General features: G+C 36.7%; 1 protein-coding gene across 2 annotated transcripts in view; it reads right to left on the bottom strand.

Moving 5' to 3' along the window:
* EFNA5 (ephrin A5) overlaps positions 1–25,216 on the bottom strand; it is a 269,392-nt gene extending 244,176 nt beyond the window's left edge. For both annotated transcript variants that reach the window (XM_054032599.1, XM_054032600.1), the window contains exon 1: positions 23,536–25,216. In XM_054032599.1, the coding sequence (XP_053888574.1) occupies positions 23,536–23,660 (125 nt within the window). In that variant the 5' untranslated portion in view covers positions 23,661–25,216. The remainder of the gene's footprint in view (positions 1–23,535) is intronic.
* Between the last annotated feature and the right edge of the window lie 718 nt (positions 25,217–25,934).

Here is a 25,934-nt window from a genome sequence, read left to right as displayed (position 1 = left end):
AATAAAATCAGAAACAATGACACTATACTTTTTTAAAGTTAAGAGGCTTTCACTGCTTCAAAGATAAACCCACTTATGTTAATTGGACCCTTAACCTTAATTAGGTCCTAAAAGTCTACCTCTGGATAACATGATGCATACCAGTCTGGATCTCAGGTCTTAATTTTTGTCATAATCTTTAAATAATCTTTAAAAGTATTCTAAGCATGTGCATAGTAATCTCTTAACTAACATATATAAAACCAGTCAAACTCTCTCCTTTTCAGGCTTTGTAAAATATTACTCATTCACACATACTCTCTCTCTAGTATTTGTGTATGAGTGTGTGTGTGTATATATATGTGTGTGTGTGTGTGTGTGTTTGAGTAGAGAGAGAGGGGTATATAGGCTACTGCAATTATTAGATGTACTCAAAACAATTTTATGAACAGGAATAGGTTCACTTTTTTGGCCAATAATAGTAACACCCAGTTACAATAATAGTAACAATAATAGTGAACACTCTCCTCCTCCCCCCGCTCATATATATAAATAATCCTGATCCTCCAATCAAATCCATTAAGGCAGACTCCTATGCCTGAGCAGAACCCCACTGCTTTTAGCTACTTTGACTTATACCGCGAACTGTACAGGTAGAAGTGCTTACCCACATGGATCTAATTTTAGGATTTTGCCTGATATTTGGTACAGCAAGAGACAGAGCTGAAACAGAGTTTACTGATTTAATGTCAGATGATAGACTCCTGTGCACTTAGGGCAACTATTTTGCTTTTTAGCACTCAGTTGGACCTCTCATTATAAAGGGTTCCATAAAATCCGTTGACTTCAACAGGACTTCTCACATTCTGATTGCAAGCACTCCATAATTTATGAAGTTCAGTATCTGTAGTTCATCCCCACTACTACATTCTATAATAGATCCTTCTGAACCAACATAATCTACTGGGTTAAACCCCCATCAATTAGAGGCACCAGAAGAATATACATGGACATAATTCACCAAAAGATATGCATGATAAGGGTTCCACAGCACAGATAGAATATATATTAATAGCTTCAAAGGAAATCTTATAATGCATCAAGTGAAAGATCCATGACCAGGTGCTTTAAAGTACTGTAGAATTACAAAAAATGTGTGAAATTATATAACATATTCACTGCAATACATAAGCATAATGGGTTGATTAAGAACACTTTCGTAAGCACTGCTTTGTTTTTTGTTGGTGTGCATCACAACCACCTTTCTAAAAAATTTAACATGTTCACACATACACATTTTCTATGTGCTCACAGACTTGTACCGAGTGTAGTACAAATTCAAGTAATCCTAACCAAGAATCAATTAAACACAAATTAAACACACATTCTGGGATTTAAAATTGTATTACACAGCTATGTATTCTATTCCACTTCCTATTAGATCACGAATTATCCGTTCTTTAAAACTGAATAATAATAAATAAATATTAATAATAATGTTTTATCATTTGCACTAATGTATAAAATCCATCCTTGGTCATTCAAAATACAAAATCACCTATCTTTAGGTTTGTATTTAAAAAACTAGAAAGCACATAAAGAAGAAACAAATGCCACTGGAAAACTAAAGCAGGGTCAGAGAGTGAGTCACTAAACTATTAGATAACATGGAAATGAGAAACAGGAAAAGGTATAAAAACGTGTTCAACAAATTTCTGAATGCAAACACGCAGGCAAACATGAATATATTCATCTGTTTGCAATGGCTAGGCTGGTGTGTGTGTTTCCTGATCAATCTACTTGAAGCAATGGCTGGTTGAGAATAAGCCCTAACTTCTAGGAGAACCATTCTTCATTGTGCTCTGTGATTTCAATCAGTTCATTAAAAACCCACAGTGCCACAGGAAATGTGTTGAATCAGTTTCAATCAACCAGGAAACTGATTAAGTTGAATCTGAATTGGGAACAGCTAAGGGAAATGGGGTTTGGGGTCAGTAAATAAATGAGATTTTTCCCCCTTCCTCCTTAAGCAGGTCTATTTCAATGTGAAGCATGAGTAGATGGTTAACAGGTGCATTAGGCTATGTAACTCAACACTATTGTAACCTGCCTCTGCATACATTAGCACAATCTTCATGCAAACATGTTTAATAGGTGCTTAGATTATTTCATTTCTTTCCTTTGTTGACTCTCAGTCTATAAAGCTTAATTTAAAACAAAAGTTTTCTTTGATAGGTTCAGCTCATCTAACTTTTCAGTTCTTGTGAAATTCTTTCAAACTACAATGAATCCTGTAAAATAAGGAATCACTGAAAAAATTTTCTAAGTTTATGGTAAACCCATTCAACTTTGGGATACTACTTACTTATAAATTTCTATTATTTAAAAGGTAAGGAAAAATAAATAATGTTGACAACAAGGTGGGTGACAGCATCTAAGAAAAAACAAATATCAATTATACACAAACAAACTTTAAATTTATATTGCACCTTCTAGAAAAAAATACTAATTTAGGATCAAATAAAGTTAAGTACTTGCATAAGTGTTTGCAGGACTGGGACATTAGAGTGGAAACTGAACAAAACATATATTACAGTGTAATGTGGTAACAACAGACATCTGTTTTCTAAATTGGTATCTTTTTAAAAATGGGAAGCTGGAGAGGCTGATAAGAATATAACTTGTGCAGCAAAGGAGAAGGATGTATTAAGAATCTGTCAGACAAACAAATGTAATAGAACTGGAGACATTTTCATTACAGAGCCATTTTTTCAAGCACATACAAACTATCTAAGCAAGTTACTTATTACACTGAAATTTCTCAGTCAGAGGAGTGTGATTTTTTGTGGTAGTTGTGTTTTTAAGGTGGGGCTCGGGTGGTAGGCCAGGTGTAATAATTTATTACAATTCCATTTGCTCATTTCTGAGTGACCCAACTGTCAGAAAGATGCACTTATGCTTTAAGGTATTTCTCAAACACTTTTTTTTTTTAAATAGAAGAGAGTTGATCAACTCGAAAATAGTTTTATTTTGAATATTCAAATTTGACAAGTATGTAGTCCTCAGTTAGGAATGTGCCTTAGTTTGAATAGTAGATGAGAATTAAAAAAATTAATATATAAGTGAAAACACCACATTATGTATGTCAATATATTGGGGGGGTTTCCCGCCCAGTTTGAGGGCCCAATCCTGCTCCTATCCATTCAGCAACAGGTGCACAATTTACTTTATTTGGATCATGATGGGCCCTTATGTATGCATCAAGATTCTGCTCTTACTGAAATTAGTGTCAAAGATCCCATTGATTTCCATGGTGCAGGATAAGGCTACAAGTGTTGTTATTCCAATATTAACATGGGTGTGCATATACCAGTAAATAAATATCTGCTCAATGAAATAAAGCTCCATTTATTTCAAGGGTTACATATATAAAGAGAAGAGTATGTTTTCACATGTGATGGCATGTGAATATGAGAATGTTGAAATAAATGTGTCACAATCACTATTTTTAATCAAGAAATTCCTGCCTCTCCTCCCCCCGCCAAAAAAAAAATTACAAACTATTCCAGTAGAAAAATTATGTTTGAGATTTTACCGACAAGAGTCAGGACATTCTAATTTTTGGATTTCATAGCAGCGTTCACTTGGCTCCACTTGCATACTGCACATTAGGAAGAAAAATTACCCCCAATACACACACATTATATGAAAACAGAAAATATTACTTATAGTATTTTCAAGAGGGCCGAATACCGGTTGCTATGATAATAACTCTGAATTTTTTTACTTTTCTGCATATAAAATATCAACCATAACATTGTAGTCATTGTATCCAGCAAGAAGCCAGGAGTTTGGGCATTCAGACTAAGTAAGACTGATGATAAAAATTAAAAAAAAAAAAAAAAAACTGGTCTGGGTCCAATCCAATTATTTGGTTTCCTTATACTGTATTTATTGAAAGTCACTTTGCATCTGAAGCATATGAGAAATTATTCTAAGGATGTTTACTTTTATAAGTCAATATATGCGGTTTTCACTAAAACATAAACATTTCCAGCTGTTGGTAAAAATACAAGTGATAGTTACTATTTATGGCACACTCAAAAAATGTGATTATAGATTATTGGTTTAAAGGAAAAAATATACATTATGGAAAAAACAAATCTGCCCCTTTTTTGTCTCATTTCTAATTCTACATAGGCCTTGATTATTCTACTATTTGTGAATATAGAATAGCTAATGATACTTGACATAAATCTTCAGCATAGTGGTTGAGTATTCTTTCACTATTGCAGTCACTGATATGAGTTTTGCATGAATCTCTCTGCTTGCTAGGATAAAAATTTATCTGAAAACCATCATATTCAATTTTTTTTTTAAAGTCATTAATCAATATTCTATACTGAATTACTTTACAATTCTGTTTAGCCAGCCTCTGATTAACTGACACTCCTGGTTTAACAGAAGGTTGGCCAAGTACCCCCACAGCAATGCACACCATGTGTTATTTCCACACTTATCTAAAAACCATGTATTCAATGTATTCCGGAAAATACTATATTGCACAACATGGATTTAGAAAACTGTTTTCATCAGCTATAACCAACTCTGCATATTCACTGCACTTATGAGTGCATAACATTGAACACTTGCAGATCATTAGACAATTTTCACAGGATACAGTAAAGGCTTACTCCCATTCATCATACATACACTTCCGAAAGATTAGGATTCCACTTGCCATAGTCCTGTAGGAGACAACTGAAGTACACTACAAACGCATTTTTAGGAGCAGGCAATGTCATGCACTGTCCCTTCCTAAGGAAAGGGCCAATGCAGTTATAACTTTAGACAACAGCTCTCTCAGAACAGAAATAAAAAGAATCGTTTTTTACAGTGCCTTTCATATTTATACTTTTTTTTCATACTTTTCAATATGTTCTACAGTAAGGAGATAGACACCTCTTGGACACTGGTAAACATGGGAGCAGTTGAGCACTCACAAATAGTTAACACACTGCATTTGTTATCAGAACCAGAGAAAGACTGTTAGCCAAGAATCCAGGCTCATTACCTAGTTGTTCCAAAATGTATTAGGGAATCTTTAACTACAACATGAGCAGCCACCAGAGACTGACAGAAGGGACCAGTTTTAGGATTTCACTTAAGAGCCTTACCTAATCCTAGCCACATATTGTTAACTAACTGTTAGCCAAGGCAAGCAGCTACATGTATCTAACTTCTCTTACAGAGAGAGGGCAGCCAATGTTTGGCACTTCACTTCTTCAAAGTTTTCTATAACCCAGAGTAAGCTCTTGCCCTCTTTGTTGTAGGTTTCCCGTTCCTCCACATTGAGCAGTTAGGAGATCAGCAGCGTTCCCTGTTTAATTTCCCCCCACTGCCTTTCTTCTTTTTTTAACACATGCATACTTTAGCCTTGGCTATGGAGTGCTGACTAAGAAGCAACAATAGGAGCTTTTCAAGTCATCAGAGCAGGCTTTGAGAAGGGCTCAGCTCAGAGACCCAGTCAATATTTACTGCAGTTTGGAACCACTGTTTTACAGTTCCTTCCAAGCAGAACTCACCAGTGGGGAACCCTAAGAGGTTGCCGGATTTTATTTTAACACGGAAGAAACGAGGAGGTAAACAGATCACAACCAAAACCACTTTTTCATGAAAATAATCACGGTGAGAGAAGGAACAAAGAGAAAAGGAGAAGGAGGAAGACCATAAAGTTGCAGAAGATTCTAAACAATGAAACAATTTAGGTTTCAAGACTAATTAGCAATTTAGAATTAGGAAAATCATCTTCCCCCTAAAGCTGATTAGAAGAGTTTGAAAATCACATATCAGACAGCTACAGTATTCAAATCCACTTAAAGTGACCCTAGTAAACCACATATGTAAGGACACTGACCTTGTCAGCTATCTAAAGACCTTGCTTCTTTTTATGCAATGGCAACACCTAGGCTATAGCATGACTAAAGATAAATTATCATGAATGTACCATTTTCTTTTAGCCTAACTAAACATATTGTTTGATGATGTTTTGAAATTATAATTAAAAATACACCTAAAATTTGCTAGCAGAACAGAACTAGAAAAAGGACACAGAATATTTTTTCCCCGCTATGACATTAAGGACCTAGGTTGTGTGCACAGAAGTAATTGTCACTGCAAACACATAAGTGACTTGTTTTACATGGGCAAGAAGTAGGCAGTTACACATTTTCAACCTTTAGGTAAGCATTTTCCACATACACATATTTCGTAGTTACAACTTAGGGACCAATTTTTTAAAAAATTTACACTAAAATGATTTCTTAGTACAGTACCTTAGGGAACAGCAATCATTAAAATAAAAACCAAATAAAATAAGACTGTCTTCTACTGAACTAAAAAGAATTATGAAGGTTAGGTATAACCAGAGCCATAATGATCACCATTTACCTATTCAAACTGATAGGTAGCTGTATTTTTTAAAATGCTTAGAGACTTGTCCAAACGTAGCTTTCACATTTTCCCAGTTTACATATACTTTTCAACCAAAGACTCTGACAAGCCATATTTTATAATAGGAAAAATCACAGCTTAAACTTCAGATGTGTCAAGACATATTGAAAATTATAGTTTATGACAGCCCTGGGGTTAAAGGGCATGCAACAGCAGTTCACTACTATTTTTTTTAAATGATGGGAAGTTTGTTTTGTTTTTTAGATTCCCCCTCTTCCTGCCTCACTTTTATGATATTTTTTTAAAATGGAGAATAGAAAGGATTCTAAGCCGCTTTCCTTTTTTCCATTTTACAGGTAAAACAGAAATGTTTATAAGGACAAAATAAAAAATACAAAGGATTAGTGCAATCAGATTACAGACTAAAGACAAGCATGGCTATGACAGAGATTCTAGAGTGAATGAAAGATGCTGAGAGTGTACTGCTTTTGCAAAGCAGAGTCTGAACGGAACAAGACTAGATGTTTTCAAGAAAGAAACCTGGAGTCATTTATCCAGGAATCACTTCACGGACAGTTTCTCTTCTCCCACCCTTTCATATTGTACTCTCCCGTTTCTGAATCTAAACAGCGTTTTAAGGAAGTGTTACATCATTTTTAAAACAATTCCCACAGGTCAAAGTTAGGAAGAAAATAGTTTTAAAAAGGAATAAAAACATGCAGTGAAAACCAATGGAATAGGAAAATAAAATGGACTTAAAACACCAGAACTGAAATATTAAGCATAAGAGTGGTGCATGGGAAATCTCTTTAAGGAACTCTTTCAATCATGCCCTAACTCCTGAAATACTTTGACACTACTAAAATTAGTTGAACTACTAGCTAGACACTATTTCACTGTATTTAGAGTTGAACTTTTATAAATAAAAATCAAGTCCTTCTGTGTTTAATTCTCACTGGTAGGATGTATGCAATGGGAATTGTATGCAAATAGCTGTAGCATCTTGTCAGCACATCTGCGAGTATGCAACCTGTTCAGACTTTCACAATAGGTTCTTCAGATAAATATTACTATTACGTACTTACAGTATATACCAAATGTTGATTTTATTAGCATCTTCACAACACTTAAATATGGATTAATACTCCCAGGGCACAGTAAGGTTCATCTTCATTTCCCCATATTATTGTCATGATTATGGATCCCTCATGCCACTCAGGTGCCTTTTGAATTGGCAGGATATATTTTCCCCACATTTGTCCCTCACTGAGGAATATTTAATAATATCTGGCACAATTGTGATGTGGACCATATAAGTGCTTAGAGCAGAAAACGTCCTCTTTTAAATTAGTAATTTTGATTATTAACCTACATGTTTTTCAAAATTAGATAGCCTGCTTGTACAGCCCAAGAACCTGATCCCAATTTTGATCTTTTGTCCCCTGACTGCTAACATGAAAACATTGTTCATGCAGACACATTTAAGTGCAATGTCATTATGAGTAGTAACCATGAGGAAAAATATGAATCTCTAGCATCTTTATCAGATATTAATTCCATTTTAAAATTTTCATCTGGATACTCTGCCTTGATCTAGGTGTGTTAAGGCTTGAGACCCTCCCAAACCTAGCTTTGTCCTTGGGCATTTTGATTAACATGTGGAATGTAGAGGACATTTTTGTCTTAAGGGCATAACTTTTCTGATATGCAAGAAAACACACAGTTCAAAGACCTTAACCTACCTCATACTGATTCTAATCTAAAAATCAACAATCTTGTAGGCACCTAGAGCACCTGCTTTATAGGAAACACACACACAGCAGATTCAGACTTTCTTCCTTTCTATATGAGAACAGAAGTCCTAATTGGGTACTGTCTCAATGTCACTGCTAAGGAGCACAATGGTCTGATTTACCCAGAGAAGTTACACTATAGTCAACAGGCAAACACACTTTGATCAATAAAATTATATTAGCTCCAAACCCAGCACCTAAAATAAAGTGCTTATGAAACTCTTCCAAACGTTTTGTTCTAAAGAAGGCCATTATATCAGCAGTAAATCAAGATGGCTAATATGAAAATGAAAGGCTAGAATTCCATTTTATATTGAACTATAAAATACAGTTCACTCAGTGACAGGGTCTGCTAAAGTAAAATAGAAAAGAGACTGTAAAACACAAAACCATTAAAAAAAACTAACCTGCGTGGGACTAGAAACTAGGGCAGAGAATCTATCCTTAAGCGTTTTTGGCAAATAAATTTTGTAAGTTTCAGGCAGAGAGAGTTTGCTGATGGCCATGAAATAGTAATGGGAAAGAAAAGAACAAATCTCCCACTCTAGTTATTTTCCTTCCCTTTACCCCAATGCCACTCGTTACCTGCTATGTGAATATACATAAAATGACACTCCAGGATACGTATGGATTTCCTATCACCTGGATTATACTAAGAATATTTAACATAATGCAACTATTTTATTTAATAAAGATTCTCGTTATGGTTCTCAAACAAATGCTCAATCTGCCTCTGGTACATTTGCTAATGAAAGCAAAGACACTATTTGCAAGACAACTTCTGGGCCAAGTTAATAAGAGACTGTCTGATTTATGCTTCATGGATTTAAATGAGAATTATGCTATTAAATGTGTTACAAAATAATGCTCTGTGCAAGAAATGTTCCTGGTATTTTTGTTTGGAGATGGCTTCAGAAATTAACTTCTTAATAAATCTATAATAGGATCCTTTTAAAAGGGAGCCTGTGAAGTGATCAGAATAATGCCACTGAAAATCCATGGAATATTTTGCCAAATTCAAAGAAATTCACCTGAAAAACCAAGTTATGCACACATTTTTCAAAAACATGTTGGATTCTTTAAGACAAATATGTATAAGTATGAATACATATGAAAACATTATTTGGGCCCTGAGCCTACAATGGGATCTGCTAACATGGACCCCTTGACCCACTGAAGTAAATGGGACTCCACATAACTGAAGGGCTGAATCAATTTACAAGATCGAAGCTTAGTTTTAAAATTATTTTATCTTACTGAGTAGTTAGAAGTAAAATAGGCTTATTTCACCAAGTCTTGTCTTTTAAAATTATATTAACACCCCAACTTCTTGAGATTTCAATCTCCCCTACATTTTACCCCATTACATCACACCTCACAAGGGATCTTCCAGTCCACCTAAATTCAACAAAACAAATACATGACAGTATATTAAATGACAATCTCTAAAATTTGCACCCTCCTACCCCCCTCAGCCCTAATTTAGTTAAACTTACAGTGCAGGACCCAGTGTTTGAGATTCTAGGCAATGGAAGAGAGATGACTGAATCATCTAATACAGAGCTCATACTGCAAGGAGAGTTGATGGCTAGAGCTATACTGCAGTAGAAACCCATTTCTCAAAGGAATACAACAAGCTGGTCACAAAGTTAGGACACCACATAATCTTATTCACACAAGTAAGTGTTCATGAGTTCCAGGTGGTCTTGAAAGAGTAACCTATCATGGATACAGCATGATTTTGAGGAGATTTCATCTCTTTTACCCTCCTATATCTGATTAATTATGGTCTTACCTTTTTAAACTTCTGACTTAATTCACCATACTTATTATGCACTAAACTGGTCTGTATTGTGTAAGGCGGTGGGTTCTCAACCAGGGGTACACATACCCCTGGGGGTACACAGAGGTCTTCCAGGGGGTACATCAACTCATCTAGATATTTGCCTAGTTTTATAACAGGCTGCATAAAAAGCACTAGCCAAGTCAGTACAAACTAAAATTTCATACAGACAATGATTTGTTTATACAGGTCTATATACTGTACACTGAAATGTAGGCATAATATTTACATTCCAATTGATTTACTTTATATTATATGGCAAAAATGAAAAAGTAAGACCCTAAATTTACTCAACCATTTTTGAATTCTTGAGCTTAGTCAGTCAGTAAAGCATAGTCTACATTTTGGTGGCTATGCAAGGAATAGTAATAATAAAAAAACGGCATGATGTGCTGTCTCTCTCTTTGACTTTACTTACTGCTTGAAATGTTGATAAAATTTGAATTCTATCCTCATTTGTGTTTATATCCTTATATTTGAAAACAGACTTTTATATTAAACAGAATTGGGCAAATGTTTGACAAAACCAGTGTTAGACATCCCAAAGTCCTATAGCCTGTAGATTTCCACTGCAGATAGCTAAAATCTTTCACTTTTTACCAAAAGATTCCTGGGTTTTACAAAACTATTGTTTGGGGTTTTACCGATTTTCAACCAAATTTTGGACCATTCAAGTATATGAAAAAACAGATTATGTGAAGAAAATCCAATACATTACATTTATAGTATGTATTTATGTTAATAAACAGTCAGTGTAAACATGAAGTTATCTGTTAAAGCAAGGCAATGTGTGTGCATGTGTATACATACTGTTAATGAACAGTTCATTAAATAAACCACAGCACTAAACTGCTTTTACGTTCAACACTCTTACTATTTTCTATTTGTTGCTTTTTTCTGTACTTCCATTCCTCCAAAAATAACCCTGATATTTACCCAGAAAACTGTGAAGTTAATTTTTTGCCCTAATTTTTACCTATTCTTTTAACATTGTAATAACCACCAATAAATTCCTGGAAATTTTTAAAACAAAATAAAAACAGAAAACAAAGGGCCCTGCACATGGCCCATATCCCCATATTGTAAGCAGAAAAAAAAAAAAACTGACTATACAGAGTAATTTGAAAATAACTGGCTGCATTCATTCAAACTCTTGATCAAGTTTACTATCCAGCCTGAAATCTAAAATTTACAATAGGACACATGACTTGCACCCTTTCAATAAATGCAAATACAGCACTGATCCCTGCAATTTTATTGGAAAGCTCAGTTCACAGAAAGCATGTGCAACAGACAGAAAGGGAAAAGTGGGTGAACTGCAAGAGGAATCATATATATATATATATATTCATATACACATACACACACACACATACACACCTCAACCCCGATATAACACGACCCGATATAACATGAATTCGGCTATAACGCAGTAAAGCAGCACTCCAGGGGGGCGGGGCTGCGTGCTCCGGCGGATCAAAGCAAGTTCGATATAACGCGGTTTCACCTATAACGCGGTAAGATTTTTTGGCTCCCGAGGACAGCGTTATATCAGGGTAGAGGTGTATATAAAAAAAAAAATGAATGACTTGGCCAAAATTGGATGGGGAGAAATACTCCAAGAATTCAAGTCTTTTGAAAGCAGAAATTATGAACATACATGTAAATGGCACTTCAATATAACTGAGTTTCCAATAGTGTCAATATGTGGGCACTAAATATATAACGCAAGTATTTATACATGTAAATATAGACACATTCACTCACAATAGAACTGAGTTTCCCCAACGGTGTCAGTATGTGTTATACACACACAGAAATATATACACACACACTTACGCTATTGTGGAAATTCAGGTATATTGATAAATATAATTGTGTATATCTGTACATACAATTATTTATATATAAATACACTGTAACTCTTGGGTAAACTCAGTTATATTGACAAGTGTGTATATCTATACACAAAAAGAAGAACAGGAGTACTTGTGGCACCTTAGAGACTAACAAATTTATTATAATAAATTTGTTAGTCTCTAAGGTGCCACAAGTACTCCTGTTCTTCTTTTTGCAGATACAGACTAACACGGCTGCTACTCTGAAACCTATCTATACACACACACACATGTACATATATGCACATGCATTATATATTATTAGACACACACTTTCCATGTTCTTTCCCCCTAAAAGCAGCACTGACAATGGTGACAGTAGAGTGTGTAATTAGTTTTTATTGTTCCCGTGACAGTCATAGCTCTGCAAGGACCCCTTGCCTTTTCCATTGTAAATGTTATGGAAAAAATACTCTAATGGCAGGCATTTAATTATAGGCACAGCAACTATGATGGGAGCTGTGCCAGAAGTGATTGGCAGCTTTGGATAGCAGATAGTCACAAAAATAGGTCTTTCTTCCCTATTCTATTGCCCAAATTACTGAAAATGTTGGCTTTTAAAATATATTTTCCCTGTGACTGTTTACTGACAATTTAAACTAATATTATACTGTATTACCACATACTCTAGTGCTACACAGCTTCAAATGACCCCCACCTTAAAATTACTGGGGAATGCTCAATAGGGAAAACAGTATGTGTTCATTCAAAAAAGTGATGTGCTATTTAAAAAGCTCAAGCTATTGACAACATCAGGAACAACAACAACAAAATTTCCCACCATCTCAAATTTGTAGTTCACATTTTAAAAATTGTTTTTAAGAAAATAATATATATATTGTGATAGCCATTAAAGGGGCAACACATCCCCTTCCTTTTTTAAAAAAATAGCTTTATTCAATATTTACAGGACATTGTCCCAATGCCAACTATGACAGCTTCTCTAGTTCTGTCACTGAGAGGTGTGGGTTTTTTTTTTTTTTTTGGCCTGATTAATTAGCAATTGGGAGACACTTTTTGGCAGCTTTCATATCCTTAGTATTTCCTCTGATTTGGCACAAAAACTATGATGGGAGCATCGCTATTTGTACTGTACTCCTCTTAGTGATGGATCACTAATTTTTAATAAACTAAGCCCTAAGAGAACTATAAAAAGATGTTAAGTGTTTTGAGGCAATAACAGTAAACAAATACAAAAGGGAAAAAGGGCAGCATGTAAAATATTAGGTCTTTTCTAGACTATGTATCCAGGAGATCACATGTAATCTGAAGAGGGGGGCCTGAATTGGTTCTTAGCTACCTGTTCCAAATCTCTGCCTGCATCTTTAAAAAAGGCTCTAGTGACTAAATAACGTGGATGAGGATTTTCCTTGCAGAAGAATGTTGATATGAACCTCCCTTCATTGTTTCTCATCCCTCCCCACCACCAGATGAACAAAATTACTTTGTGAAGCGGATCTCTATGAAGAATGACCACAGAATTCTGGACCAAATGGTAGTAAGTTTATGTAACAGTCATAAATCCCTGGCTAAACTGAACAAAGCAACATTATTCCTAAATGGTAAGTTTTGGAATTTAAAAGTGAAAGTATCTTGCAATAAAATGGGAATTTGCAAATAGCTGTGGAGTCAATTGCGGAGTCGCCATCCCCCATTCAGCTGGCTCTCATATCAGTGACTTCAAAAAACAGTTTGCCATTCTGGTAGCTTAAGGCACTTTCTGTGCCAGTGCAATGACCATGCTGTGTGAGAGTGTCAGAAGGTCACTACTTTGAAATTCCAGCATCTCTCTTTATTCCCTTCTTTCCTGAAACACTAGGAGGGAAAGTAGAATTGAAAGCTCCTACTTTGTCCACACCTACTTGCTAAACATAGGAGAATACATTTCCTCTTTCCATGAACATATTTACTGTTCTTTTAAGTTGAATTATTGTTGTTGTTTGTTTTTGTTCAACAGCAACTTTACAGTACAACTCAAAGAAAACCTCACTGATACCAATAAAACTGCAGGGAAAGACAAACTTCTAATGCTATCAAGGGCGGCAAAAAATAAATGTCCAAATTACCCAACCCACTAACTCACCAACTGAACTAACTAAAGCACTACACGTTTCTGTTGTCATAAGGAAAAAATGCTTTTTATTTACTTTCTCTTCCTGTTGTATTTTTGTACAAGAGGCAGAACAGTAGCTGCAATTACAGGTTTAACAAACTCTAATAACTTGGAGGAAAGTTAAAAATTGAAACCTCAAAAGCTTGGAACAGCAAATAAACTACATAAAGATTTTTTGTGTGTGTTTACCACATAACTAATCAGAGGAAAAATATTTCAGCAACACTGCTGTTTCAAGGCCTTTATTGGGGTCAGTTAAGGAACGAGTTATCTGTTCGTTGTTAAAGCTTGTCATTTCTCCATTCCTTCTCCCTCCCCACTATTATAGGGCATATTTACTATTATAAAACATCTGTCACAAACCTGTAGAGTGAATAAAATATGTTTATTTAATTAATTAAAATGTCTATTTAATTTTAAAGTTCTTTGGAGCCATTTTATTAATTCAAAGAAAGACAATGGCAGAGCTGGTAAAGCTGTTGGCAGCCCGTATCCAATCGCTAACCAATATTGCCAGTCCAATACAGTGGATTGACACAGTAAAGATTATACCATATCAACAGATAGCTAAGATGATGCCAATTTTAAAATTTATTCTAACAAAAATCTACATGTTTGGTTACACAGCACCACAACTATTTCATGAAAAATAGAACAGCTTTGTTTTTATTAAGTGGTTTAGAATTTACTGAACCCCAATGCCACGGTAAAGATAAGAACTTGATATCTGGAGAAACATACTCAGCAGGGAAATTACACTTTAAACAAAACAAAATACAAACCAAAACCACGCAGTATAATAAATGTGCATTATCAAAAAAGCATTATATCCCTTAATAGTTCCCTATGAGATTATATAATGGGACTGTGGGGGCTGAGGAGTATGCATGTATGGTTCTTCATAACAAAGAATCTGAATATGTGGATTACTACTTTAAAATGCACAAAAAGCAAAAATGCAATGTTTCCTTACTAGCCCCTAGGGAAGTGCTAAGGTACACAGCACAGCTTGTGTTGGTGGACCACTCAAGTACAATGTGGATTTGCCAGTGGCTGGCAAGCATTCACCCAACAGCAAAGAAATGGAAAAAAAACATTGAGGAGAAAAGAATATTTTCTTCTAATGAACAACGAATGTCTGTGCTACAAAGTAAAGATTGATTCTGGCACAGTGAGTGAGTTTTATACAAAAGCACGTGACGCAGAAATTTTAATGTTGAAAAGAAAAAAGGCCAGATATTTGCTTTTAAAGAGAACACAGCATTTAGCAACATTTTAGCAAATTGAAGGGAGACAAAAGTAGAAACCTCACGCTTCTCCCAGTCCAGCTTTTATCTCACCAAATGACTCTCAAATGGTTTAGTCCCTCTCTACTCTCCATTTCCATTTCACTGCTCTCCTCAAGAGCTGAATAGGCTCAACTCAACCAAAAATGGCTCTTTGGAAAGTACTTGATGTAACTGAAATAAAAGTAAAAAGTTAGCCAAGCAACCTACCAATAATAATGTAGCAAAGTGTTTTTTGTTGCACAATTGTATCCCAGACAAATATATTCACTTAATGATCGAAAAGGAAATTTTTAAAAGTAAAAAAAAAAAAAAAAACACTTCTACTGTAAATACTGTTTTTATAGCTTTCACCTTATTGCAAGTTTTTGACATTCCAGAATCATTGCCAATTCATACTAACAGATTACAAAAGAGTTGCAATAGAAACTAAAAAACAAACAGGCTTGAAGATTATAAATGAAAACTGACGACCATGAAGAACTTGCTATCAAACATTGGTATTGGCAACTCAAGTATATACCTTGTCATTAGTAGAACGTTCACACATTTAGCTACTAGATGATCTCTCACTGGAATGCATTTTATTGCTCCTTCATTTAACTAGAACAAATCATGGAAAAGCTCTAGAATACCAGATAGCCGAACATGGGTATCAATTACAAATATTTCCTCTACATTTTGCAGCAAGTATTGAAGAAAAATAAATTAGTCAAACCCATTTTTATTCTCAACTTAAATGAAAAATAAGGATTGACAGTTCATTTTCATCTACCTATCAAATGTCAAATATATAAGGGATATTCCTTAAGACAAAGGTTTGTTTTATTTTATTGGAAACTATAGAACTCTACCTGAGTGAAATCCAATCTCATGATCACTGTAAAATAGTGTATACTCTCTTTTCTTTTCAAATGGTTGATTTTAATATCGATTCTTAATGTTTTTTAAATTGTGCCAATATCGGAATATATGGTTTCACTATTTTGCAATCGATCTTAGGATCCTTAAAGACCTGGGTTTCAACTATATAGAGGCCTGCACACTAAAGAATACTATTCCATTTTAAATGGGCTCAACTATTGTAATCTATCCTGCAGAGAGTACAATTAACAGAAATAATGCAAAAGGATCAGGAAGAATTCTGAGACATGAAGATTTTTATTTTTATATTCAACTATGCTGAAGTATGTTACAGTAGGGTTTACTCACAATAGCTATAATAATCACCAGAAAGCGGTTTCAATAATATGTCTGTTTTAAACTAAACATGTCCATTTAATTATGTTAGGCTGCTGCTGACTGACTACATCTTTAAGCAGAAGTGTTAAGAAAATTTAAACAAAACAGAATTCTCTCTTTTCAATAATGAATACATCATTCAGAAACAGTAGAAGATTAGATTAATCATGAGACCAAAGACATTTTTTCAAAGCAATGCTTAGAACTGGAGAGAGGGACATGGAGTGATTAGAAAAAGAAAAAAAATTCTTGAGCTTCTCTGCATTTCAATTTTAAGACATTTCTTCTTACATAAAATCCTTAACCTGTCAACCAAAACAAAAGGACACATATTGCTAACCAAGGAGGAATTACACTCAACTCATAGTTTCTCAAATGGCAAGAGTGGTTTCTTCTCAATATTGTTTTCTCCAACGTGAACTATTACTTCATAGCAACATGAACTCCCCACAACCCTCCCACTCTATGTGCTCTTTTAATTAAAGCTTAATATTTAAGCAGTACAGCGTACTTCCTAATGTGGGATTATTTCAGGAAAAAAGCAGTAGCACTGTATTTTAATAAGTGCGGAGAATTCTGAGTGGTTTGTTTTCTGAAGCAGAGGCCTGTAATTTCATGTGTTTCATATTACATTTGTTTATATATATTGCTACTAAGGGAATACCAATGCGTGAAAGAAGAAGGGTAGTGGGGGAGGCCAAGAACTAAAAAACACACCTTACAAATATTTTTTTATTTTTAATGAAATAAGAAATTGTAATTTTTTTTATTGGAAAAGGATGGCTGGGAAACCATTTGTACAACAAACTGTTCATCCTGTGAGTTTAGCCATCTTTATTAATTAAAAAAAAACTTTCATATTTCCTTTCTTTTCTTGGTTGTTGTTACATTTATGCTATTCTCCCCAGCACCACCCCCTTTTAAAGACACTTCTGTGTGTTTATGTTCATGTATGTGTATATATGTATGCCCCTCCCTAAGACTGTAAAGGCCAGGACTCCTGAAGGACTAATTGTATTCATTCATTTTCCCAGCCCAGCATGGCACTGGTAGATTGCTGGGTTCATAGCAACACGGGAGAAAAAGAAAGGCTCATCTTTATCTATCCTTCTCAAACAGGAAATAGGGCCATGGGCAGAATGCAATGAAATGCCTTCACTACGGGCATTTGCAAAAGATTAAATGGGAAGAATTTCAGGAGAGAAATTTACCCCTTAACTAAATTTCCTTCCTGCAGAGGTGAAGGCCTGTAAAACTATTGTCCATTGTGCAGGTTTTACAGAAGGACGCCATGACTGATTCAACCAAAAGGTATTTTTTTAGAGTCACAAGGGGTACAGTAACATTATTAAAATCTGCTAAACTAGGTGAAATGAACTGCTGAAGTCTCTACTGGTGCATGTTTAATCATAAGAAATGTATTGGGCCAGAAATCTTTTTGTCTTTCAGATTTGAGCTGCCAGATAAAACTATTCCTTCAAATACAAGACATATCATACCCAACGAAGGAAAGACTGAATACTTCTGTAACCTAAACTTCAAAAAGGGCTTAATACTTTAACAAATTCTGAATTATCAATATCAAACACCATGGTTCTCCCCACTTTGCTCCCAACACTGATTCAAACTGATCAGTTGAACACTGTACTCTCTGAGCTCCAACCCTTTCCATATAATTTCCCTCATTTCTGCAGGAATATTTCATGATTTTAAAAAATAAACCCATCCATACGACTTGTGCATTTGTAATCAACATATTATGACCAAATTTTCAAATGCAGGTGCATAAAGATGCTGAGGTATTTTTGAGAAGTCAACAGAAGCTGTGGTGCTCATAAACTCTGAAAACGAATCTGAAAAATCAGTCCACTTCTTTCAGACTCTGATACAGGAAAACACTTAAGTGCACATTTATCTGTTAGCATATACTTAAGTCCTGTGTATTACAATGGGATTTAAACAGGTACGTAAGTGTTTTTGTGAACACAGATACCTTCTGAATCAAGGACTAAGTGCCTAACTATGGATTCAGCTTCCTAACTTTACACACCTGCGTTTGGAAATTTTGATCTAGCCATGGAATTTACAGGAACACACTCATTTTCCACTCTGTACTTGAGACCTCAAGCAACTATCCTAATGAGAACTCTAATATTGATGAGTCCAATTATGGCATCACTTATAATTATTAGAACCATACAGTTAGAGATTAAAATTACTTTGAGTATATAATTTCCAGTAGACCCACATATGTATACATACATACACACACACAATACATACATATCTATATCTAGAGCGATCAGTCCATGAATACAAATAATTACATTGAATTTTTAATTACATATATTTTTATTTATTACGGCCAACAGCATACACCCTTCTCATCCAAACACCACTGATTTCAACAAAATTAGTTTCCTGAGTAAGACAAGCAAGATTTGGCCCTTTGTATTAGTGATAAAAGATTTGACCTGACTAGAAACACAAACTTTAAAATTCTTTGAAACCACCATCAATTTATAAATTCTATACAATATGCAACTCTTGAAATAACTTATATAGTTAGACAGAAATTGCAGTCTTGAAATGCAAATCCTGTAAAAAGTACAGCACGTAGCACTTACTACTGCAAGTAGTCCAATTTGACTTAAGTAATACTACTCACAATGGCAAGTGCTCAGTAGCTAGCAACTGAAGGATCAGGCCCTAAAAAGGGAGAAATGTCGGTGACTGAATCATCATCATTATCATCATGGTACTGATGAGTCAGATGAAATAAATATGTTGCATTCTGAATGAACTCTCAAAATTATGTTAAACATTGCACACAGGAACGTGGCTGTGACAAGATCCTTACTATTTCTCTACGGTGAAGTGGTACTTCTGCAGTCATAGATGTAAGACTAAAGTGTTTTAAGAGTAGATCAGAATTCACAAGCACTTTAACATCTACAAAATCACATATAAAGAGCACTTGCATAAATTTTCAAGAATACATATTGTAAAATATTCTATCCACAAGTTTTTACACACAATTTCACATGTAATAAAGCAACCTTATTTTAATCACATTTTAGAAAGCCTCGTGTTTAACAGAAGAGGAACACATGTTTTTATTTGGAATCAGCGTATGGTATTTATGAGGAGACATATATTTTGTTAATTAAAGTGACATAGTAGGAAGCAAGCAAAATGATACTTCTAAGTGATTTTTCTGAAAATATATTTGGGTGATTTAAAAATAAATTACTATGTTATATTACTCTTTCATATATTAACAGTATAACAGAAGACATTTTTAACTATTCTACCAGGATTTTGGCATCTATTCAAAAAATATCCAATACAAACCTTTATAATATACTTACTCATGGTGTTTTATTTAAGGAAGTCTGCTCTCCATGTGTCTGTATATAATGCCTGCATCTGTAGCTTTCACTCTATGCATCCGAAGAAGTGAGGTTTTTACTCACGAAAGCTTATGCCCAAATAAATCTGTTAGTCTTTAAGGTGCCACCAGACTCTTTGTTGTATTTAAGGAAGTGTGTTTCATACTGGAGGCACTAATCTATTTGCACCACTCATCAGATTGTTAATATGACTTTTTAATAATAATAGAAATTATTTCTGTTTTCATAAGTTGTTTAGTTAGGTTAGCAACTATAAAACCAAGATATAGCTGTCAGAAGTACATGAAAAATCTGTTCACTCAAAAGGTTTGAAGAAACTGTATTGTAGAGCATATTTCTATTTTCTTGCGCTTGAACTTAAATCTGAATTTTTAACTGACTATTAGTTCACAGTGGATTGGTAACTTTGGATAAACATTATAAAAAAGTAAGCTAAACTACTATGGCTATATTAAAGGTAAAAGAAATAAAACATTATTTCACCTGCCAATTCAGATTGTTATCATCCAATTAGGTATTGTTTTTGATTGCCACATGTTAGTAAAAACAAAATGCAGTCAATCCTCTGACATAGAAAGAAAAATTACTGACAAGTTATTACTATTGAACAACTGACTAATTTTAAAATTTTGATAACCAGACTGAATTTTACCTTCTGAACTTAGATCCTGACAGAGGCAATACAAAATACAAAGCAATTTTTCCTCCCATCCTCTTATGTTTATCCAAACAGATGTTTGCCTGTTTTTATAGCACAAGATCGAGGAACTTGATAGGCATGGACAAAATTCAGATTTTTACTGCCACTACTCTGTAAAACAGAAGAGTAGCATATTTGAGCTCGTTATAACTTTACCATATTTTTAACTCTTGAGCAAATATGTCATATAGAAACAGATACTTAAAAAAAAAGGCTGCTTCCTATTTTAAGATATCAAGAAAGTGTTTTTTGTTTATTTTGCTTTGCTTTTTAAGAAGAGATGGCTTAAAATAATTTGTAATGAACTCATGCTCCTCCTGTGTTTGGAAGCTTAACAAAACAAAACAAAGTTTTCTTTGCAGATGTTGAAAATTTAAGTTAGAAAAGGTTTTCGTTTTACAATGATGTAATATTACAAAGTTTAATAAAAGAATTACAAACAGACCCATTAAATACATACTACTTATTGTCACATTAAATATTATTTCTACTTTCAAGTATCTTCTCCATGCATAATAACCACACAGAGAGAAGCAGAAAAGTTAAAATTGTAGACTTTGTTTAAAAAAAAAAAACAATCTCCATACTAGCAACACGTGCCTTTCATTTGGTCAAATTTACTCCCTCAAATATTTATCTCTCTTTACAGCAGAGTAGATGAACATTGTTTGTTTGAGGGTTGTTTTTTTAAAATGATTTTACTGTGTTTCATTTCAACTTTATTTTAAGAAAACTTTGTTAGATGAGACATACAATTTTTTAAAGAGGCATATGCTTTAAAATATATCTAAGTGTGATGGGAGGTAGGACCTTCCTTAATTCTACTCTAATAGTACTTTAATGTTATGCCTGTGGCGACAGCTTTAAAAAAAAAAAAAGTATAGTTACTCATCACAACTAAAAAGTTATCCAGATAAATCATTATTTTCTGTCACCCTTCTTTTACATCAGTTTAACTTAACTGAAAAGCTGCCACCACAAGCATAACATTAAAGAACTAAGCTAGCTAGGAAACTCCGGGCACTTGAAAATTCTGCCGGGTAACTTTGGAATCACCTATTTTGAAGCCAATGATATACAGAATACAACAGTATTCTGCAAGCAATGCAAATGTATTAAAAAACATGACATGTAACAAAAATCAATGTGCTAATCTCAAACCAAACAGCAGTATCAGAAACATAAAACAGAGATAACCTAAAGTAAAATGTCCTCAAATTTACTTTGACTAGCTTGACAGGTTAAAATAAATAAATAAATTATATATATAATCTGCTCACATTTACTTTAACAAAGACAAAAATACAACAGGTGACTTTTTACCGAAGCATATGGATACCATTTGGAACAGGACTGAAATATCATTATACTGAAGTATAGGGGAATTAACAAGAACACTGCTAGATCCTAAATAAAACCTCTTATTTCAAAGAAGGTTCATTTACCTTTATGAATAGAAAGTTTTTAAATAAAAAATTATCTTTCATTTATAGCGACACTATTCAAAAACATGCAAAGGTACAAAAAAATCTTTTAGCACATGGAAAGCTTGGGCTCTATTTGTCTTGTCAACTATAATTCAAGAACAGTTTGATTCTCACTAAGTGGCTCAGTGAACAACTGGTCCCCCATCCCCACCACCACCCGCCAACGTTTATAAATGTAGTTCTAAACCATCAGATGCCCCTTTTATTGTGAGTGCATCACTAACTATTACACTTGAATTTGATATAACAACTTGAGCAAGAGAAGCTGCCCTTTTCCATGGGAAACGTTCAATCCTGGACTCTTCTACAAGTGCTGAAGTTTTAGAAGTTGGAGGCTTCTTTGCTCCATTAATGTGACTTAACCAGCTTACATAAATTGACTGAGAGGAAAGCTGCTCCTTTACTCCATCTCTGAAGCCCTGACATGGAACAGCTGCCACATGTGGCTGTCAGGAAGCCAGTTCCAGGCTCCTCTACAATCTCAATCCAGGCAAAACATTTCCCTTCTCTCCGTAGTGAAACCCTCTTACAGAAAAGTCATTCCTCCACCCCCAACATCAACACACACACACACACACACACACACAGAGAGAGAGAACAAATCCACTAGAAACAGGTTCAGTGCACTGCCGTCTAGGTTATAGTGAAACAGTGCAGGACTTTCATTTCACATAATTATAAAGAGTTTCCCTGCAGCAGAGGTCAGTATAAATGGGTTCCACTACCTATCTATAATAGGGAATTAGATTTAAAAATGTTTATAAACGGATATGCTTACACGTATGCCTATATATGTACAGACACATATACCCAGAGTTTATTAACTGTAGATGCTGCACCTACACTTTGATACAAAAGTATCACTATTTGGCACTCTAAGGAAATCAGAGTGCCAAGCACTGGGGGTCAGTTAGCCTGATGCAATATTGTTTGCTATGGCTAACCGGGAAGATCCAAACTAAAAGTTCCCCCTCCTGCTGCACTTAACGCAGCCGGAAGAAGAAAGTTTTCTCCCCTCTTGCAAACAAGTAGGTTTCCAGGCACTGGTCGGTAGCCTCATTCTCCAGCCCCGGAGAGTGCTGCCGAGAAGCCCCTCTCTGTCAGCTACACGAAGTGGGGGGCCAGCCCCTTCCTCTCCTTCGTAGCCCTTGCCCCCTCTGCTCTGAGCACGTGTACAGCCTGACGAGCGCTCCGATCTCCCCCTGCCTGTAGTGCTGCTCACTCCGATGCCTGCTGGGCAGCAGCCCCGCGTCTCACCCCCTCCGTGGGAGAAGAACCCAGCACAGTGGGTGCTAGGGGGTCGGCTCCCAGCCCCGCTCCCTTCTTACCTGGGGTTGGTGCTGTTCCAGTAGACGGCATAGCGATCGGCCACCGCCTTGGAGCCGGGATCCTGGCTGAACACACACATCCAGAGCACCAGAAACACCAGCATCAACATCTCCACGTGCAACATCACTGAGTCCCGGCCCACACCGCCGCCGGGGATCAGTCAGTCAATCAAGTCGCAGACAGACACACACAGAGGGCAGGGAGGGGACCACAAGGAGGCTGCACTGACTAGCCGCAGCGAGACGCCCCCCCAATAGGGTGTGCCGGGGGGGGGGGTCCTTGGGTCCCTTCAGGAGCCGCTGGAGCTTAGTCACCCCGGCAGGGGGAGGTGGGATCCGAGCCGGGCGGCGGCAGCAGCGGGCGGCGGGCTGGGAACATTCACCGGGAGTCCAGTGCGGAGCCCACGGGGAGACATACACCGGCGCCGGGAGGCTGCTAGCTCTAGGCTGGGGGTGGGGAGGGGGGCTCCTCTCAAGGCACCGCTCTCCGGCCTTTTGCAAAGTTACTTGGTGGCTGGTGGCACATGCGGGGAGGGGGTTCAATGTCCGTCCTTCCTTCGCAGCCTTCCGGCTCTGGAGGCAGCTGCAACCGGTTCAGGTAAGCGCGCGAGGATGGAGGGGAAGCAGCAGCTACAAATCTTCACCCTGGCGCCCTCCCCCCCGGGGTCCTGGGAATGTGTCCAGGCAGCTGGGCCGGGCGGGAGGCGAATCCGTGCAGCAAGAACAAAGTTTGCCGCTCTGCCCCCCCACGCTGCAGAAGGGCAGCAAGCGAGCCCCGAAGAGTCCGGCTGCTGCGCGGATGGAGTTGGGAGCCTGCTCTGCAGCAGAGTGTGTGTCTTGGTTGGAGGAGACTTCGTGGGGTGGGTTTTTGTCCTTCCTGTTCCTGGGCGCTGGATGCACTACGGACCGAGCCACAGCAAAGGCACAAAAAGCGGCCAATCCAAGCAGTACTGCGGCGCGGGACCCGAGCAGATGGAAATCAGGGTGTTTTAGGACAGGCTGTAAAACCAGCCGAACCTCGCAGAAGGGGAAACTGAAAGCCCACAAACTCCTCTGGTGATGCTGGTGTCAAGCCGCCTCCTCTGCACAGGGAACGAGCTGCAGCCGCAGGACAAGCAGCAGAAATCTCCTCCTTCGGCTTCCCCAAGTGTCTGTGTTAGAATAAAGCAGGGTCCATCCCTGAACCATCGACTTGGGAAGAAGGACGAAACAGTTTGAAAGAGCGAGGGAAGGGGGAGGAAAGCAAGCACCCCTCAGAGGACTACATCAGAAAACAAATCAAACCTTCGTCTTGGTCTTGCCCGGCAGCTTTTCCCTCTGAAGAAAAAATATTCCGCCCTAGCAAGCAAATAAACTTGAATGCAGCGGCGGGGGGTGGGGGCAAAAGTCAGTTTCGCAAAAAAAAAAAAATGTTTTATGGGGGGGATATTTAAACTGTCACGCCCCCTTTTGCAATGCTGGTCCCTTCACTGCCTGTAAATCCGACATCAGCAGCCTAGGAAAATCTAGCGCTCTGGGTGTCTGTGTGCGTGTGCAACAGACAGCTGCATAGATATATACACGGTATATAGAGACACGCACATACATACACATGCGTGTGCGTCAGAAGAGAGATCTGGAAGCTGGTGTGTGCGAGGAGTAGATGCACGGAGGAGGCGCAGACAGCTAGCTCGGAGCACAGGCGCTGCTGGTTGATCATGTGGGATTTTTGCATGCAGTTTACTTGGGCAAGGGAGGGGGGATGTGGCGGCGCAGCCAGTCAGGGCACAGCCTGCTGTTTGCTTACAGACTGCTTTTTCCCTTTTTTTACTCCACCCGGATTGGTTTACAACGCGAGAAAGGGGGCGTTTCCTTATTCTCCCCTACTCCATGCCAAAATATTATCCAGCCCCACCTCCTGAAACCTGACTAATTGAATTACAAGGAGATCCCAGTGGTCCCTGTATGGTCTTGCTGCTAAATGTAACCATTTCAACACAGGCTCTGTCTAGAGGTCCTCTCACATACACGACCATAAACTCATCCTTAAGAGTGGACAGCTGTCACTGAAAGGAGTGTAGAAAATAATTCAATCGTGCAATAAAGCTCCTTCATCACTTAGTTTAGATTTAAATATATGATTTATACGCCACCGGGGATCTGACATCAGCTGTTACTAGATGAGATGTGACAGGACCAATTGAATTGGTTTGCAAATTGCAACTCTAATCTTAAATATTACATAATCAAATTAAAATCGTGCGGTTGTTTAGCAGTCTGGAAAACAGATTCTCCTCTGCTTTGTTTTGCCTTTAATCTTCTTCCAACAATTGTATTTTGGCTTGCTAAACGGCTGTGTGTCTCTTTAAAGTAGTTTATTCAAGCTAGAGTTTATAATAGGGCGTGTCCTGCAAATATCT

This window comes from Malaclemys terrapin, chromosome 6 (genome assembly GCF_027887155.1).
Source record: "Malaclemys terrapin pileata isolate rMalTer1 chromosome 6, rMalTer1.hap1, whole genome shotgun sequence".
Taxonomy (NCBI): domain Eukaryota; kingdom Metazoa; phylum Chordata; order Testudines; family Emydidae; genus Malaclemys; species Malaclemys terrapin.
The sequence above is the reverse complement of the archived record's forward strand: the minus strand, read 5'-3'. Positions and strand labels throughout refer to the sequence as shown.